Source organism: Apis laboriosa, unplaced genomic scaffold (assembly GCF_014066325.1).
Source record: "Apis laboriosa isolate Shangri-la unplaced genomic scaffold, ASM1406632v1 scaffold122_cov146, whole genome shotgun sequence".
Taxonomy (NCBI): Eukaryota; Metazoa; Arthropoda; class Insecta; order Hymenoptera; family Apidae; genus Apis; species Apis laboriosa.
In genome coordinates, this window is record NW_025221084.1 from 106,088 (window position 1) to 125,066 (window position 18,979).

Genomic DNA, 18,979 nt, shown 5'->3' on the forward strand with positions numbered 1-18,979 from the left:
TATGTATAATATATTATAATATATTATATAATATATATATATATATATATATATAATAATATTATATTATATGTATAATAATTATATGTATATAATATATATAATATATATTTTATAATAGTCGAAATAATAATAATATTAAATCGAATAATTAAAAGTTTCATTAATATTTTGTAAACTAATAAATTTCCAAAATTAAAATTTTATATTTATATTTAGAATTTTTTTCCTTCTAAATGTCATGCTGATTCCTTAGTGATGTTATATGGAACTATAGTCTAATTATATTTTTAGAAATTGATTAAAAATATTAATTTTTAATTTCTTGATATTAATTATTTTTTTTTATTAATTATTTTTAAAGAAAAAATAGAATTCTCTTATCAGTACGACTTGACAAAAATTATTTCTTTGCGACTGTTTATCGAAAAGCACATAAAGAAGTTTGATACTGATTCTTAATTATTAATAAGTATTTTATCATATTGAATTATATATTGAAGTATTGAAGTATTTTATCATTGAATGTCATTCATGAACAGAAAAAATTATTACCAGTGCTAAACTTACAAAATAATAGAATAAAAAGCAACTAATATATGAATATCAAATAAATAGAATTTTATATGATACAATTATTATATAAATTCAAATGATATAATTTTTTATTATTGCTGCTAATTTATCTAAGCAATTTTTCATGTCACTAGTTATCGCGTTATATTTCTTCCATTGTTACAAAGTCGATATGATTTCACTTGCAATTTCAAAACGAGATTAATACTTTACGTCATTAGCAGATTAAGAAATTTTACATATAGCAGATTTGATACATTTGGCGTATTAGAAGATTTATAAATTCTATGGAAGAAATAATGATTTAAATGTACAACATATAATTTTATTGATATATTATATCTATTATTATTAGCTCCAATCCATTTGTGGAGTTATAGTATATAGTAATAAAATTGATTATAAAATTCATTATTAACAAAGTTCTATTTTAAACAGATCAAGAATAAAATTCGTATACTAAAGAAAGTTTATGTTATCACTGAATAGATTTAGAGGTTTTATTAATTCGAGATTACAAAATTCAAATGTTCTAATAATTCAATAATTCGAATTGTTTTAATAGTTCAACAGGTAAAAATATTTTGTAATTCAAGAATTTAAACACGATCTAATAATTCAATAATTCAAATTGTTTTAATAAATTCAATAGATTCTAATTTTTTCTCGAATTTTTCAAATGCCCTTTCCACGTTCACGATCCGTAAAATCACGGATCTTTAATGGCATATTAATACCATCCAATCCAGTTCCTTTTAATTAAGTAAAATTAATTTAAGCAACACCTCCCAATCTAAGAAAAATTTCTAACATTAGACTAAGGGGCTATGTCACTCATAGAGTCTATTTCCGAAAAATTAATGCAAATATTTATAATAATTTTTTTTAAATAAAATGATACTAATTGCCATTGAAATATGACTGAAAAATGTCATTTTAAGATCACATTCAAACTATATTGAAGTTTTATAAAAAAATATACAATTCTAAAAATCTTTTAAATTCTTCTCTTAAAAACGACACTATCCTTATATAACATCATCTTGTATCATCTGTTCAATATTTTAACAATTATATAATTATATCATATATTACATTATATTATATATAATATATCATATATATAATATAATATATAATATAATTATTAAAATATTGAATAGATATATATATATATATATCTATTTTTGAAGAAAATTACTAAAAAAATGTTATAAAACATATACAAAATAGATTTTGATAGTAATGTCACATTTAAATTCGGTACGAATTAGGTACGAATGGATCTTCTATTCTTGTGCCATTATAAATAGTTTTTTCTGTTGTTTTTCATATATACAAATACTTGATATTTATAAAATATAATACGTAAAATGTAATATGTAATAATAATATACGTACATTTAATATAATATTTAATGTATAAACATAAAAATGATACAATTTTTCAAAAAAATTTTGTTCCAATTTTCGATTTAATATTCTTTTAAATATTCATAAACAAAGCATATTTGAAAAAAATATTCCTAAACAAAGCATATTTGAAAAAAAATGTATTGTTTATTAAGATATGCATAAATCTATATTATTTTTAATTCCAATTTATTGATTTTTTATTAATTTGGACAACAAATATGAAAAATTTATCAATGATTCTTTGATTTATATTAATATGTTATATTATTAATATGTTAGAAATATTTTAAGATGCACCAAGGAGTTATGTAAATTTAATCCAATAACAAATGCAATCAATTTTAACTATTTATAAATAGATGAGGCGGAGAGATTAGATAACAAGCTGAAAAATTATATTATACCATCTATTGGTCAATTGATTCATCTAATCAAACGTTTAGCTCTTTTGTAGATCTCATTAAAGCAAATGAAAACTAATTCATTGAAAGAAAAGAATATTTAGAATGTTTCGTGATTTCTTTCTTTATTTTTATTTTATTTTTCATTGTTATCTTATTATTTCTTTCATTGTTATTTCTTCTTTATTTAAGAATTTTACATGAAAATTAATATAAGAAAAAAATCTATATGCTTGTAAAAATTAAAATATATTATAATTCTTATATATATATATAATCATATATATATATATATATATATATAATCATAAAAATTTAAAAATTTAGAAAAAAATTCTTTCATACTAAAAAATTATTATAAAAATTTAATGCTGTATGTAATTTAAAATTTTTAAGAAAACAATTTTGTAAAGAAATTATTGATAAAATATTTATATCATAACTTAATTTTTTTTTAATTTTTAAAATTTAAATCTGAAATATTATATCTTTTTTTTAGATACAAATAATGATTTAATAAAAAAAATTTTTTTTAAATAAAACATGAATAATTTGGATTATGATGAGTTAATACTTTAAGTTGCTTAGATAACATTAATTAATATAAAATGTATATTCAATTTGAATGTCAAGTTAATTAATAAATTAATACTACATAATATTTTTAAATTAATTACATTAATAAAGTGTTCTATTGATCATTATTAAAGTTTCAATAGATGCTAAAAATGAATATTTTTTTAGATATGAATAATTCATAAAATAATTTTCAAAATTGTAATTATATATATATATATTATAATTATCATTACTATAATTTTTTATTATAATTCATATTATTTAATGTAAATTATATATGATTTAATTAATTCATATAAATATTACATATTTTAAAAATGTTTTAGATTTTAATTTAGATATATTTATATCTTTATTTATTATGTACTGATATCATTAAAGAATAATAATTATAAAATAACAAATATTTAAATGCATTTTTGAACAAAAGTAATAAAAATAAGTTTAGATAAAATCGACAAAATTATGAAGAAAATTAAGATTTAATAAAAAAATCTATTTTTTAATATTTAAATTTATTATAGCAATATATACACAAATTTGAAAATTAATAATAAAATTCTTTAGACAAATACTTATCTTGTATAATATAAGTTTAGACAAATATTTGGTTTATATTATATAATAATTATGATTTTCTGATTTTATTTCAATTTTAATAAAGCAATTAATGAAATTTAATTGTGAAAAATTATGTGAGTAATTGAAAATTTTTCAATATTATAAAATATTTTTTTCTTTTATTTAACAAATACAATTTTATTTAAGATAAATATTGCTTTATTCCAAATTTATATTTGGAAATATTTTGTTTATTTAAATATAATTATTAAAAAATATAATAATGAAATTAAGATTCTTTAACTATTTTTTTTTTAATTTATATAGAAATAGAAAAATATAAAATAAATATGTAAATTAATTTTAATTAAACGAAATATAATTTACTAATATAAAATTGAAAGTCAAAAAATAGAATATAGCGATAGAGCATTTGAAATAATTAAATTATAAATATAAAATTTATTTAATAACCTTTATCTTCTATTTCTTTTGGAATTCAGAAAAAAATATATAAGAAATGACAACGAAAAAAGATAAAATATCAATTATAGTATATCATAGTCCTTAGAGCTACAAACAAAAATTATTAATTATAAATCTATTTTTCATGATTTTAAGATGTTATATAATAATTGATATCAAATAGTATAAAATAATTTATAATTATGTAAAACTTACTCAGAAAAAATTAAGTTCTTATTTTACTATAAATTATAAAATTTTATCAACAATTATAATATAATAATAATATTAATTATGAAATATTAATTATAATTTAAAGCTTTCAAATTAAAGGTTTTAATACAAAGAAATAAATTTGATAATTATTGAGAATAAGATATTCAACACTGATTTTAATAACTTTGGAATGATTTTGAATTTTTAAAAATCAATTTTAAAACTAACAATTTTAAATAATTTCTCTCTCTCTCTCTCTCTCTATATATATATATATATACACACACATTATTATAGCTTAGTTTTTGAAATTTTATAAAAATACTTTTAATATTATGTCATATCCTGTAGATTTATAATAAATTTGCGTTGAATTTAATACGTATTTAATTCTGTTAGATCATTTTATAATTTTTGCTTAATCTTTTCTGTTCAATATTTTCATTCCATTTCAAATTTGAATTAAAATTTTTGAGCAATGTTATAATATATTCAAGAGATTATAATTATATTATAATATTATCTCAAATAAAAAATTAAATAACTAATAATTTTTCAATTATTAACTTTTTTAATTTCAAAAATAAAAAAAAATTTGAAAATAGAAAATATAAATGAAAATAAATACATATATTTCTAGCAGTAATCAAATAATAACGAATAATGAAAATAATGCATAATTCCTTAAATATGTAAATAGTTTCTTCATCTTTATTCAAACTCTTAAATCAATATGCATTTGAATTCTAATATAAATAGTATCCATATATCAAAATATTATTGTCAAACTACCATTATATGAGGATAACGTGACATATTAAAGCAAAACCGTATATAACGAATAGGAATTTATCGAATTGATTTGTGCATCTAGATCATGGTATTAAGTGCATTAATAAAGAAAACAATATAAAGAATTATTTGATTAGATTGATTAAATAGCGATTTTTGATTTGTATTAAAAGAGGTCAAAGTATTATTGATTATGATATAATATTTTTTTCTGTTATTCGTAATCGTCCAATTTTAGATTAATTGCGTCATTTTCCATTTTTGCGTCTGAAATCGCCACACATAATTCAATGTAATTCAACGAAGTAAATTTCATGTTTTGGAATGTCTAAAAACTTTTTATAAATTCAACTATTTGATATATGAGGTAGAAAAAAAAAATTAAAAATTTTTATGATTTTTTGTTATTTAATGTATTAATTATGGATCAATTATTTGTTGAATTATCTCGTCGAAATTATTGTAAATACATAATTTTTTGGTATAAATTTAATTAGATTCATTTTTTGAAATAAATTTGATTTAAATTTAATGATTTAATCACTTTAGAAATAAATTTATCCAGAATTATTATTATATATTTAAATTATTCTTTTTTTCTTTTAATTATATTTATTTAAAATATATTTATAAATATGAATTTTTTATGTTTAAGCAATAAAATTTAAATATTTTATTCTAATTAATTTATACTAATAATTTTGAGAATATTTTAGAGAACTATTTATAATTTAAATATATTTTCATATTTTCTTACGTAATGATATATTTATTTTAATATATGAAATAAATATATTAATCTATATGTAAATCTATATGTTCAAATATCGAAATAAAATATTGTAATTAAAAAAAATGAATATAATAAATGCGATAAAAAATGAAAAATTTTTTTTATTCTTGACAATTATATTTTTTGAATAAAGAAATAAATAAAGAAAATAATAAATACACATAATTACCATTATTCTTTAAATAAAACATTTTTTGACAAATAAATAAATATTATAAGGCATAAATATTATAAAGAAATAATATAAAAATTAATTCATTTAAATTATTTTATATATTTAATTATAAAACTTAATTATAAAAATTATCAATAATTAATTCTTAATAATTTATAATATTATAATAATACTAAACCATTGTCATAAAAATAAAATTTTAAAGAAAATAGCTTGTACAAATCATCGTGTAAAAGAATAATATTTTGTTTCTAAATTATTATTTAATTATTAATTAATTAATAAAAATATAAATATAATAAATGATGCATTAAATAATAAAAATTAAATAATAATCTTCTGAATAAAGAAACATTTATTTTTTTCCAATTAATTTTGTATAGAATTTGTATAGAGTTCATTTAGAAATTAATTTTTTAAAAAATCGAATTTTAAAATTCGCCGATTATATGATTCCTTAATTATATATATTCAATTTTGATTTTCTAAAAAAGAAATTAATTTTTTTAAGAATGAAATTAAAAAATAAAAATTATAATAAATATTTAAGTAATAAAATTTTATTCTATTAATTTTTTGCTTATTTTTATATAAGTAATTATTCATTAATAATTCATTCATATTTAATCAAAAATTAACTAATTTCAATAGTATTTGAAAAATTGTCAAATTTATCTTACTCGAAAATGAATCCTCAAATGAAAAACTTTTATATTTTTTATTTATTTTTTTTCTTAGAATTAATTGCCAAAAACTAACTCATAAAAAACTTATATAAAAAATAATAAAAATGTTTGAATTATAATATATATTGAAAAAGAAAAAAATAATTAATATTTATAATTTTATAAGTAAGAATAACGGAATTTTTTTCGACATATAGTATATTTATTGAATAATAGAAAATGTTTCAATAATGCATTTTCGCCTTTAATGCAGAATCTCTATCATGTGATTCTCAAACATTGGGATCAATGAATAGTCGAATATTGATATTTTTTTCTATTTTATCCAAGCTTATTGTTTCTTGTTTGGTTTTTATTAAAAAAGATTTTAATTCCCAGAATAGCTAATTCTTCTATAACGCGGTTTCATGTGTATACTCGAGATACTAATATATTCATAGATTAAGACAATGAATTTTTATTGAAAAATTTAATGAAAACATACATTTATTATTCCACATTCTTATAATTTGAATATATATAATAGTAATATTACGCAATATATTATATGGTTTTTTAATTAAAAAAGATGATTTTTGTTTTATGTAACAAAAAAATAAATAATAATAATAATAATGAATCAACAAAAAATTTTTCCATTCTTATAATATTATTATTTGCAAATTAGCATTTTGATTTCTGTGATAAAATTGAACTTGAAGAAAAAATTACGACGTAAAATATGCATTAATATTTTATAAATTCAAAATGCATTGTAAACGCATTGATTTTTGATTTTTTCTTTTTTTTATTTCAAAAAAATGCAAATAGTATCGAAAAATTTTTCATCATCTTTAATTATATACTATATATAATTCATTAATCATTTTTCGCAATTCGAAATTATTGTATAATACATATACAGTCTCACGAATTTTCAATTTTTAATTTAAAATTCTCTAATTCTTGCTGATACAAAGCGTCCTATATTCACCATCACACATGTTATAGAATATTGCAATTTTTTTTTTTTATTTTTAGATTTCTCTCTTTTTCTTTTTTAATTTGTTTAGAATTTTTTAATTTATTTAGAATTAGAATTCAATCAAATTTTCATCGATATTTTTTGTACTATAATTAAAAAAAGAATAGAAAATATTTACTGAAAATGTATCTCAAAATTAACGGTAGCTTTCGTTCATACATCAATCCGTTCTACCTGCACGAAACCGGTCCGAAAAGTTGCACTTTCACATACCTGTATTCGCGGTGAAGGAATCACATTATATAGACCGATCAAAGAATGACGTTCTTTCTTCTTCCCAGAAAACGTTGCAAGAAAACAGGATTGTTCGTTCCCATAGATTGGAAGAAACATTTTATAATCAATTGACAAACAAACCGCTTGTTCTGATCAATTAACGTGAATTAAATTATAAATATCTACATACATTCACGAAATTCTTATAATCTTATAATATATCTCTCTATAATAAAAAAATAAAAATGCAGATAAAAAAATCATTTTTATAAAATATTTATATAAAATAAAATTCTATTATAAAATTTCACTATAAAATTAATAATATTTAATATGAAGAGGCTTAAGAACATTATATTATTATTAATTATGTTTTTTTTTTTATGAAATAAAACTCTAAAATTTTAGATTTTTTCATTATAAGCATTTATTATATTATTTATTCATTATAAGCATATATTAATATTATAATCCTTAAGATTTTAGAAGAATTATTTTATTAAACAATATTTAAAATATTTAAAACAAAAATTTAAAATATTTTTAAAAAAAATTTTAAAAATTGCTATTAATTGAAATCGAGAAAAAAAAATAAAAATAATGATTTGCTTAAAAGAATATGTTAAAAAAAATTTTAAATATACCTTTTGTAAATCTAAATTTTATATATATGCATAAAATTTTATCAAAATCGATTGCTGCATTACAAAACAGATATCGAAAGATGCAAAAATATTTAGATTTATTATATTACATTATAATATATTATTATTATTATTATTATTATTATTATTTTATTATATTATTACTTTATTATATATTATTATCGAAAATCATAAAAAATTTCAAATTTGAGCATTTTCGATCATATAGTTCATAAGAACATTAACAATTATTTAAAAGATTAATATAAGTAATTTTTTTAACATCTCAAAAGTAAAATCAAATTGTTTGAATTTTAAAAAAAGTTATAATATATATATAGCCGATATTTTCATTGTATATGCTATTTTACATTAATTTCCATTCATTCTCTATCATTATTAAAGAAACGTTTAGTTTAATTATACATATACATATATAATATACATAATATACATATAGGATGATAGGATGATATAATATACAAACACGTAAGTGAAGTAACTTTGATTATTTCGTAAGTAATGATTTTAATGACAAATGTTTCAGATAAAAATTAAATGCTTATGAAGATATTTAATTTAATATAAATAATTTTTTTATAATTAGAATTTAGTATAATAAATATATGAAAATCAAATATATTTTTAAATAGAATTGTATATTTTTTTTGTAGTTATAGATTCTGCTGATTATTTTCTATAAAAAAAAAGAATTAACCTATCTAAAAAATAAGTTTAGACAAATTAAAAAAATATTTTAATTAATTAATTTAAATTTTTCAAAACTTTTCATAAAAGAGACAAAAAATAAGAATTCCTGTTTGTTTTCCTTATCTTCTATATGAAAAACTTGCAAAACTCAAGTTAAAATATTTTATACATTAATATTATATTAATGTAAAATTATTTTATACATTAAATTATTTTATATATTAATATCTTTTTCAGACAATAAATAAATTAATTATTTCTAAATTATTATGGAAAATAATCAGCAGAATCAATTATTATAATAACAAATATATAATTTCACTTAAAAAAACATATTTAATTTTTATATGCCAAAAAATATTATTTCCAAAAAATAGTTTTACAAAAAAAACTATTTACATTAAATTCTATAAAACCATTTAATTTTATCTGAATTTTTAATTAAAATTTTTAATATTTATTTATTTGTCATTATTTATGAAGTAACCGAAATTCAAATTATCTTACTTTATATATATATATACACATAATGGAATAACTTAACACATAATGGAATAATTTACAAAACAAAGTTCAAAAAAGTCAGATAGTTATAAATAATTGTAATTGAATGACGATTAAACAAATAATTACCAAAATCAGCAGTTTGTAATGATATTCGTTACATATAAGGCTATTATAACTAAATATTAATTACCATATATATATATATATATATATATATATACAATTTGTGGTTGGAAATGCGAGAATATGAATATTAATTTCATATTTCCGCGACGAAATCAGAACAAGCGATTGTTATTATTAATAATGTGATATCTATTTCTGAAAAATAAAATATATTCATATAATATAAATTATATAAATTCATATAATCATATACATACAACATAAAATATTATGTTAAAAATTAATGTACTATTACATATAATAGAATATTAATTATATTAATACGATATGATTTATCACGATTCGCAGAACAAAAATTCATCAATTAATATTAAGCTGTGATTATAACATAATTTGAATTGAACAATACAATTGAACAATACAAACAATACAATTGAACAATACAAAACAATATTTGAACAAAACACGCATATATTCAAACAAAACAACTCTTTGTTTATCAACAATTTATAATTTCTTTAATTTCTACAAATAATCTTACTGTTAAATATAGTAAAAATAGTAAAAAAGATTCGACAATTTATCATTTTTTTATTCGTATCAGTGAATATGTAACATGTGTGTGTGTGTGTGTGTGTGTGTGCGTGTGTGTGTGTAGAATTAAGCATAGAATAAATGAAATTTCGATTTCTTGTTAAATAATGATTTTAGCAAAACAATATTTTATAATTAGATAAATGTTGAATGATTTTGAAAAAACCATATAGTGAATTCGATTTTTTTATAATACTAAAATAAATTCAATTATTAATAAAAATAATATAAATAATATAATAAATGATAATAGTGATAAGGATTAGTAGACAAAATAAATACAATAATGAAAATGAATGAGGAAAGTTTTATTAAAGAATTTTTAAAAAAATGTTACTAATCAATATGTCAAAAATTGATATATATATTATAAATATTTAGGATATACTATAAAGGAGGAAAAAAAAGTTTGATTTTCATGTAAAAAATTAAATATGATTTAAATCTATAATCAAAAATACAAATGGTAAGAATGGAATAATCGTTATATAGTAATCGTTACAACTCGATTTTAAATCATAATTTTCATCTAAAATAACTATCACAAAATCACATAGCATAATTTTAATTATATGCTCTATTACATATTACATAAGTATATATAATATTTTATCGGTTTCGTACGCAATGCACGGAGAAACAAAATCTATGTATATTATTCCATTAAATACTTGGTCGAGCACGCGTGTTCGCATTAATTGATGGATCGAATTAAAAACGAAAATATAAAAATTAAATATTTTTTGAAAATACAACTATCCTCTCTTACATCTATTACTTTCACTTTGACACTTACAATAATTGTACAACTCGAAATGATTTTCATTTATTATTATTGATATATATATAAATTGTGTAATAAAATTGATATAAATTTAGATTTATATTATATATTATTTTAGAATAGGATTCAATATTATTATTGAGAACATCCTATAGTATCAGTGAGTTATGAAGTAATTCTATTGCAAGTTTGTCAGATTTGGAACGCCTTCTATAAATTAGCTACAATTACTTAATTTTTTATTATACTTTTTGCTCGAGGCATACAGATTTCTCACGCGATTACTTGATTGCTATCTGAGAGTGATTAATGATTTCGGATTAATTATCTTTCATTTTTTATCAATAGAATAACCGCCCCAAACAATTCGTAATACATAAAATCAATCAATCCATGTGTCTTATCTTTCGAATATTTAATCGATATTTAATTTTATATCGAATATAAAATATCCCGGTGTCTATAGAAAATCAAAAAAATAAAAATCCAAACTTCAAGCGAAAAATATTTAATAGTCATTTAAAATTGAATAGCTATTATACGCAATACTTATACAATATAAATGAATTTATTTCCACATGTTTAATGTGATTCTTCTAGAATTAAATAAGATAAAGCTAGAATTATATAAAATAATACATAAAATAATACATAAAATAATTAATTAAATAATTGATAAGCATTATATATATAAAAAATCAAACCCGAAGATTTTCTGATCATTAGATTAACAATAAGATAATAAAAAAAACATATTCGTAAAATAATATTATAATTATAATAAAATCAAGTATCAAGATTATGTATACTTTCAAGAAAATTTAAAAATATTTAAGTTGAAATTAGAGAAAATTCATTGCAGAGATTCATTGCAAAAAAAAGTTACAAAAACATTTGAATAGTTTAGAGATGATCCGTATTATAAAGTATATTAAAACGTTTATAACAAATTTCAAAAATTTTTTTTCAACAAATTTCGTATGCTAATATTTTATTAGCTATTTTATTAGTTATATATTATTATTAGAATGTACAATATATACATTCTAAAAAATCTAAAACACAAAACGGAACGGAAATTAAAATATATATAACTTATAAAAAATATATAATATATTAATATATTTATAAAAATATATAAAACTTTATAAAAAAGGAAAATCTTAGAAAGATAGTTTAGAAATCTTATTAATAAAAATATTGACGATTCAATATATTATTAAAAAGTGGAATAATATAGAAAATCTTACAAATGAAGTCTGTAAAGATCGTCCAAATAAGTTAAGATATTAAGGATAATTATTAATTTATTATATATAAAGATAAAATAAAAATGATTTTAGTTTTGGTAAAATTTTGGTAAAATTTGCAAATACATTCACAAGTATAGGCAGAAAGATGTTTATTCAGAATCTTTTTGAAAAATAATTTTTACTAGAGTAGCAAAAAAGAAACTATATATTAACAAGATAAATAAAAAAAAGAAATTAAATTTTGCGAAAAAAATATATTAATAAACACAATATTTTCTGAAATATATTATTATATTTTCCGATGAAAGTAAATTTATCATAATGAATATTTATGATTCTAATGAATGCAATTATATTTGGAGAAAATCAAATACTAAAATGAAAATGCTAAATTTATATATTTATAAATAATTTATTAAATATTATTAAATATTAATTAAATATTATAAATAATTTATTATAGATATTTTTGAATTCACTTCAAAATATTATATATTTATTTATTATTATTACTATATATTATAATTTTGATATTTGTATTTTATTATAGTTATAATATTATTTCAAAAATTCAAGTGTAACACAAATATTTTTATTTTTTAAATTTTTACTAATTTCGTCAATTACACTAAATAAATATTATATACGTTGATTAATCACGTTATTAAGTAAATATATTCTTTGCAATATATTAATATATATATATTAATTTCGTAATTTACAAACCACGATAAGGCAATTGTGTTCCATTTTGCTTCACATTAAATTATGATACAGGTTTTTTCGAAAAATAATAAAACGAAATATTTCTTATATCTATAGAATATTATTATTATATATATATTCTTCAAATTTTTTTATTTTATTTATATATTATATTATTTTATATTTATATTCTATTTACTCTATTAATTAATTAATTTTTTATTTTTAATTTTAAAACATTTATATAATGAGATTCGTTCTGATTCATGTAATATTTCCGTATTAGATAATAATTTCTGTAATAGATCGTAAGATGTAAGATCATTCCAATAATTCATCAAGTAACACGAGAAGATAAAAAAAAATGCACGTATTTTATATAAAATTTCTACCTTAAAAGTACGTTTAAAAAAAATGTTTATTTTAATCTTCAATTATTTTATGTATATGTTATTTAATTAAATGTAATATGTTATTTAAAAATAATAAATACATAAATATTATAGTTATATTCACTCAATTTTATTGAGACTATATATATATTATATATTATATTACTATATATATGTATATATATATAGAAAATATGTAACTTTTTAAAAAAAAATTCTTTTAAATTTTAATATAATTTTAAAAGAATATACTATAATTTTACGCAAAAAATCGTAATAGGACTTTAAAATAATAAAAAAAAAAATTATAACAAGTGAAAAATATTTATAAATTTTTTCATTTAATTATAAATTACATCCATCATTGTGATGATCTATATATCCAATATATCCAATATATATCCAATATATATATATCCAAGATTCTTATAATCATTATTATAATTTCGAATATTGTAATTGAAAATCATTTCGAGTTAAAGAAAATTTAGATAACTGTCGATTACTTAATGACTAATCATTATTAAAAACTAGCTACAACATACAAAGAAAATAGAATCGTTTTTCGAAATGAGATAAAAAAATTAAAAGAACGAAATAAGATATTAAATTAAAAGAATAAAATATACTTACTGCAAACTGTTGGATCTTCATCCGAACCATCTCGACAATCATTGTCGCCATCGCAATGCCACGTTCCGGGTATGCATTTGCCGTTCATGCACTTGAACTCCGTATCGGAACATTTTTGGGGACCTGGAAGTGTATCATCATCATCACCGATGGATGCTAAGTGCATGATGCATGCCAATTGCAGGATTATTAAGAGCATTATACACATGCATCGCAATGCATTGAAAAAAGGTATCGATGTTCCAATGAACCGCATGCTCTCGCGATAAAATGTTTCAGTCTCTTTTTCAATCACGAAATAAATATTCAGATTCACTGAAAAAAGATGACACGGTTGTATATCTTCGGAATTGTTACTTTAATTGCTGATTCAAAATAAAAATTTTCAACATAGAATACTCTTCAACGGGATTCTTTTCTCTTTTTCTGCTAATTGTTTTTATTTATTACCAACTTTTTCTTCTCTTTTTTTTTTCCTCCCTTATACTCTCTTTATATCAGAATCATCTGATTTAAAATATCATGTTATGTAAAATCATCAATAAAACTCTAAAACATATACGATTATCACGACGGTGAAATTATAACAGATCGAACTAGCGAAGCAAAAATATCAGTTAATATCGAAATATTGGAACCATTGAGAGCATTTTTCGAACTTCATATCCTTGAAATGAATGAAATCCTTGTTCGATGAAAAAATTTATTTGTTTCGCAAATTTTTCTTTCCAACAGATTTCGAACAGAATATTCTTATTCTTTCTTCTTTCCTCTTTTCTCTCTTGATTTAATCACCGATTTATTTTAAGAGAGCACTTTTCAGATTTGACCAAACAATCATCCATAAATAAAATTTTCCAATAAATCAAATCTCTTGTCAATAATTTCTCTTTTCAAGATTGTTTTCGATTCACTTCTCTTTTCTTTTTCTATTTCTATTTTATTGAAATCATAAATGGATAAAACGTAAGATGAAAGAAAAAAATTCAACCAAACTTTTTTTAATCTTTGAGTTAATGTGATAAAGATACGATCAGATTGTTGTAAAATATAACGCGAACAGAATTGAAACGCTTCTCTATAAAAATTACAACTATCCCAAATATAACAATCTATATAATTATTCCGAATCACAATCACAACGATGCGATGTCGATGCACTCACGCTGCCGACTATGGATGCTGTAAGCGAGCGATCGAATAAAGGGGCCCCTATATATGGGCCTGAGAACAAACACATGATATAGGATATGAACTTACGCACACCAGTCAATACAATAAGAAAGGAGAACGCAGTTATTTGATTCGTTTTTGCTTAGGTTAACAGAATTTTGCCATGCGATTTAGTTGGATTAAGAAGTGATGAATAAAATTGTATTAAGAATTATGATCAAAAATTGCAAGAAGACAAATTAATTCAACCGAAACGATAATAAGAAAGAATAATAATGAAATTCATTCCTATGCAATATTATCAAACTCAAGCGTCAGAATGTCATTTGCGTCGCAGTGAGAGGGCGAACGCATCTTGACCTGAAGCAATCCGCGTTTGTTTCGCAATGAAAATAATCGAATTGTTTGTCTCCATATATCATTAAGATTATTAGAAAGTATTATTTTCTACTAACCGATGATATAAGAGAGATAAATAACAATTTTTTTTATTGTGTATTGTATAGACATATGAACCAAAAGAGATGAAATAAAAGAAAAAGAAAATGAAAGATCTAGCGAAATTTTATAATCATCTATGTATAAAAATAAAATAACTATTTTTACAATTCATTTTTTCATATTCGTTTTGATGAAAGTAGATATTTGTCAAAATTATTTGTCGTTTGTTATTCAAATATATTATATTATATAACATATAAATATATAATATTATAATGTTATGTCTATATACATATATATATATATATATATATATATACACATATATTCATTATAATGTATTATATATTATTCCAGAATATACAAAATGTTAGTATATTCGTGGCATATTTTTGAAAGATCGATTCTAGAGAACAAAATAAATATGAAAGTTAATATATGATGAGTAAAAATATTAGAAAACTGAGATTTATTATGAATTATAAGCAATTGAAATTTGTATTAAATAAAACGAAAATAAAATAAGATAGTTCTATCTTTGTAACATGGCCGTTCGTTTTCCTTCTGGAATCGATTTCCAAAAATAACACTTTATGTATATTCTATTGTATACTAAAAATATATAATATCATTTATAAATTAAAATATTATATATTAAAATATAATATTATAAAATTAATATTATTTATTAAATATCTATAATTTTATTTGATTTTAATTTTAAATTTTAAACTTCGTAATTAAATTTCAATCAAATTCTATTTCAATTAAAACTTGTTGATGACAAGAAATTAAATTCGAATCTTAGAATATTAAGTTCGAATCTTAAAATATTTAATTAGAAAAAAATAATAGTACTGAATTTCTAACATTATTGATTTTTTTTAAATTCAGTTAGAACTGTTAGAACATTATATATATTTAAATGTATTACATATGACAAAAATATAATAAAAATAATAAATCTATATTCAAATGTATTCATAATCAATTATAAAAAGTTAATCAACATTTAATCTTTTTAATAAATCTTATTTTAAAAAGAAAATTAAAACATATTTATTTTAATAATTAATAATTTATGTTTTCATTATGAAAACATATATTTATGTTGTAATAAATATATATTTATATTTATTAATTTTTCGACTATTTAAGACGTACAAATTAATTTAAATCAAATTTAAATATACTTAAAATTGTTTAATTTATAAGTTTTGTTGTTTCATTGTTTTATTGTTTTTTTATTTATAATTTTTTTAATTTTAGTAATGAATAAAGTAATAGTAATCATACAAATAATTAAAAACAAAAAAAAATATAATAGAGAAATTGTTAAATTCTAAAGTATTATATTCAAAATTATTTCACGTACAATAAATAACATGTTATGAAATTTTCGGTCTATATTATAAATATAAAAAAATACTATAAATTATAAATATTCAAGACAATGATTTCAAATCTCGTAATCATAATGATTAATAATTTCGTTAATCAATTTTCATTAATTAATTTCGTTAATTAGAAAACATATAAAAACAATATTAAAATAGATTTTCAAATAATATTAACAATTGCAAAAATAAAAAATATTAACTTTAACCGTTAAGAATTAGAATTACAATTTCAAATTCTTTTTATAATTAACAATTAAATATAAAATTCATTAATAATAAAATGAATCAATTTAAAAACAATTAAAAAATAAATTAAAAATATTTAATTTGAAATATTTAATTGAGCAAATAATTGATTCGATTTATAATGTTAATTATATATATATATCCGATATATAACGGAAGAAAAAAATATTACAAAATGTTTTCATTTATTTAACACTTTATTTTCTAATCTATCGATCGAAACCTTCAAGAAACATAATAGTTCTTTTTTTTTAAGAAAAATCCGTTATAATTATTTTTATTTGTTTAATGTTTTTTTATTTTTTTATTATTATTTATATATAAATATTTTATGATGAAAATTTTTAACATTTATTTAATTTATATAGCGAATACAATAAATTATGTTATAATCTATCATAGTGAATATTAAAAGAATATTAAGGATTTATTATAATCATATATTGATATTGAATATTTTATATTTACTAGAACATAGATTTTTAATATTCCATTTAATATTTTAGTATCTTCGATGATCCTTTGTAATTCACTTCTAAAAATAAAATATTATATCATCCTTTTTATATCAGAATTGTATAAATGTGCAATTCTTAATATATAACTTTTAAAGGTTATATTTATTTTAAATATAAAATATAAAAAAATAACAATTATTAAGATCAATATTTTTGAAATATTAATATTTATTTCAGAGTGATTATAAAAAATTATAAAAAATATTTTTTTATCATTGTGAATTGTGAAAATTAAATATAAAAAAATTATATATATATATTAAATATAAAAAAATTATTCATCCTATATTCTTAATCAATTAGAAAAATGTGTTATGCTCTGGCATAAAAGGAATGTTTATGTTATCTTAAAAATGTATCTTTATACATATATATATATATTGCAATTATAAATTATATTTATATATATATTTATGAAAAGATATTTATCGACTATGTTATCAAAAAAAATTAATCGTCTTGCCTTATTTGATTAAAAAATATTCAATAGATAAAATAGAAATATTTCAAAATATATTAGAAGAGTTTTTTATTTATCGACTATGTTATCAAAAGAAATTAATCGACTAATTCTCTCGCGGATTCGAATACGTTCAAATATCGATCACGATTTCTCCTTTTTTTCTTTGTCCAATGCTCCAGTTCGATTCATAGTTACGCGGCATTCGAGTATATATGGAAGTTGAATTACCTATTTAGGTTGAACCCAGATACGCCAATCTCTCAACTGAATTCATGTAGAGAACAGAAATACGTACAAGGCAAGTCGCATGTTGGTCTCGAAGCAAATATTCATGAAAATGTTATTCGTAGCTAAACTAATGAATAAAAAAAAATATTAAAATCTGATATTAAGCTCAGAAAGCTGAAAAGAATTTTAAGAAGAAAAGAGAAGAAAAAAAGAAGAGAGTTTGAAATAAAGTCAAAGAGAACAAAGCGAAATAAATTTTAA

General features: G+C 18.6%; 1 protein-coding gene across 4 annotated transcripts in view; it reads right to left on the minus strand.

Annotated features, from left to right (window-relative positions):
• Positions 1-18,979, minus strand: part of LOC122720284 (low-density lipoprotein receptor-like) — an 89,863-nt gene that overhangs the window by 27,522 nt on the left and 43,362 nt on the right. For 3 of the 4 annotated variants that reach the window (XR_006347740.1, XM_043946882.1, XM_043946883.1), the window contains exon 4: positions 14,250-14,372. The exons of the other annotated variant lie outside the window; for it this stretch is intronic. Coding sequence is in view for 2 of the 3 variants with exons in the window: in XM_043946882.1 (XP_043802817.1) it covers positions 14,250-14,372 (123 nt within the window). In the remaining variant the exon portion in view is untranslated. The remainder of the gene's footprint in view (positions 1-14,249; positions 14,373-18,979) is intronic. 4 annotated transcript variants of the gene reach the window in all.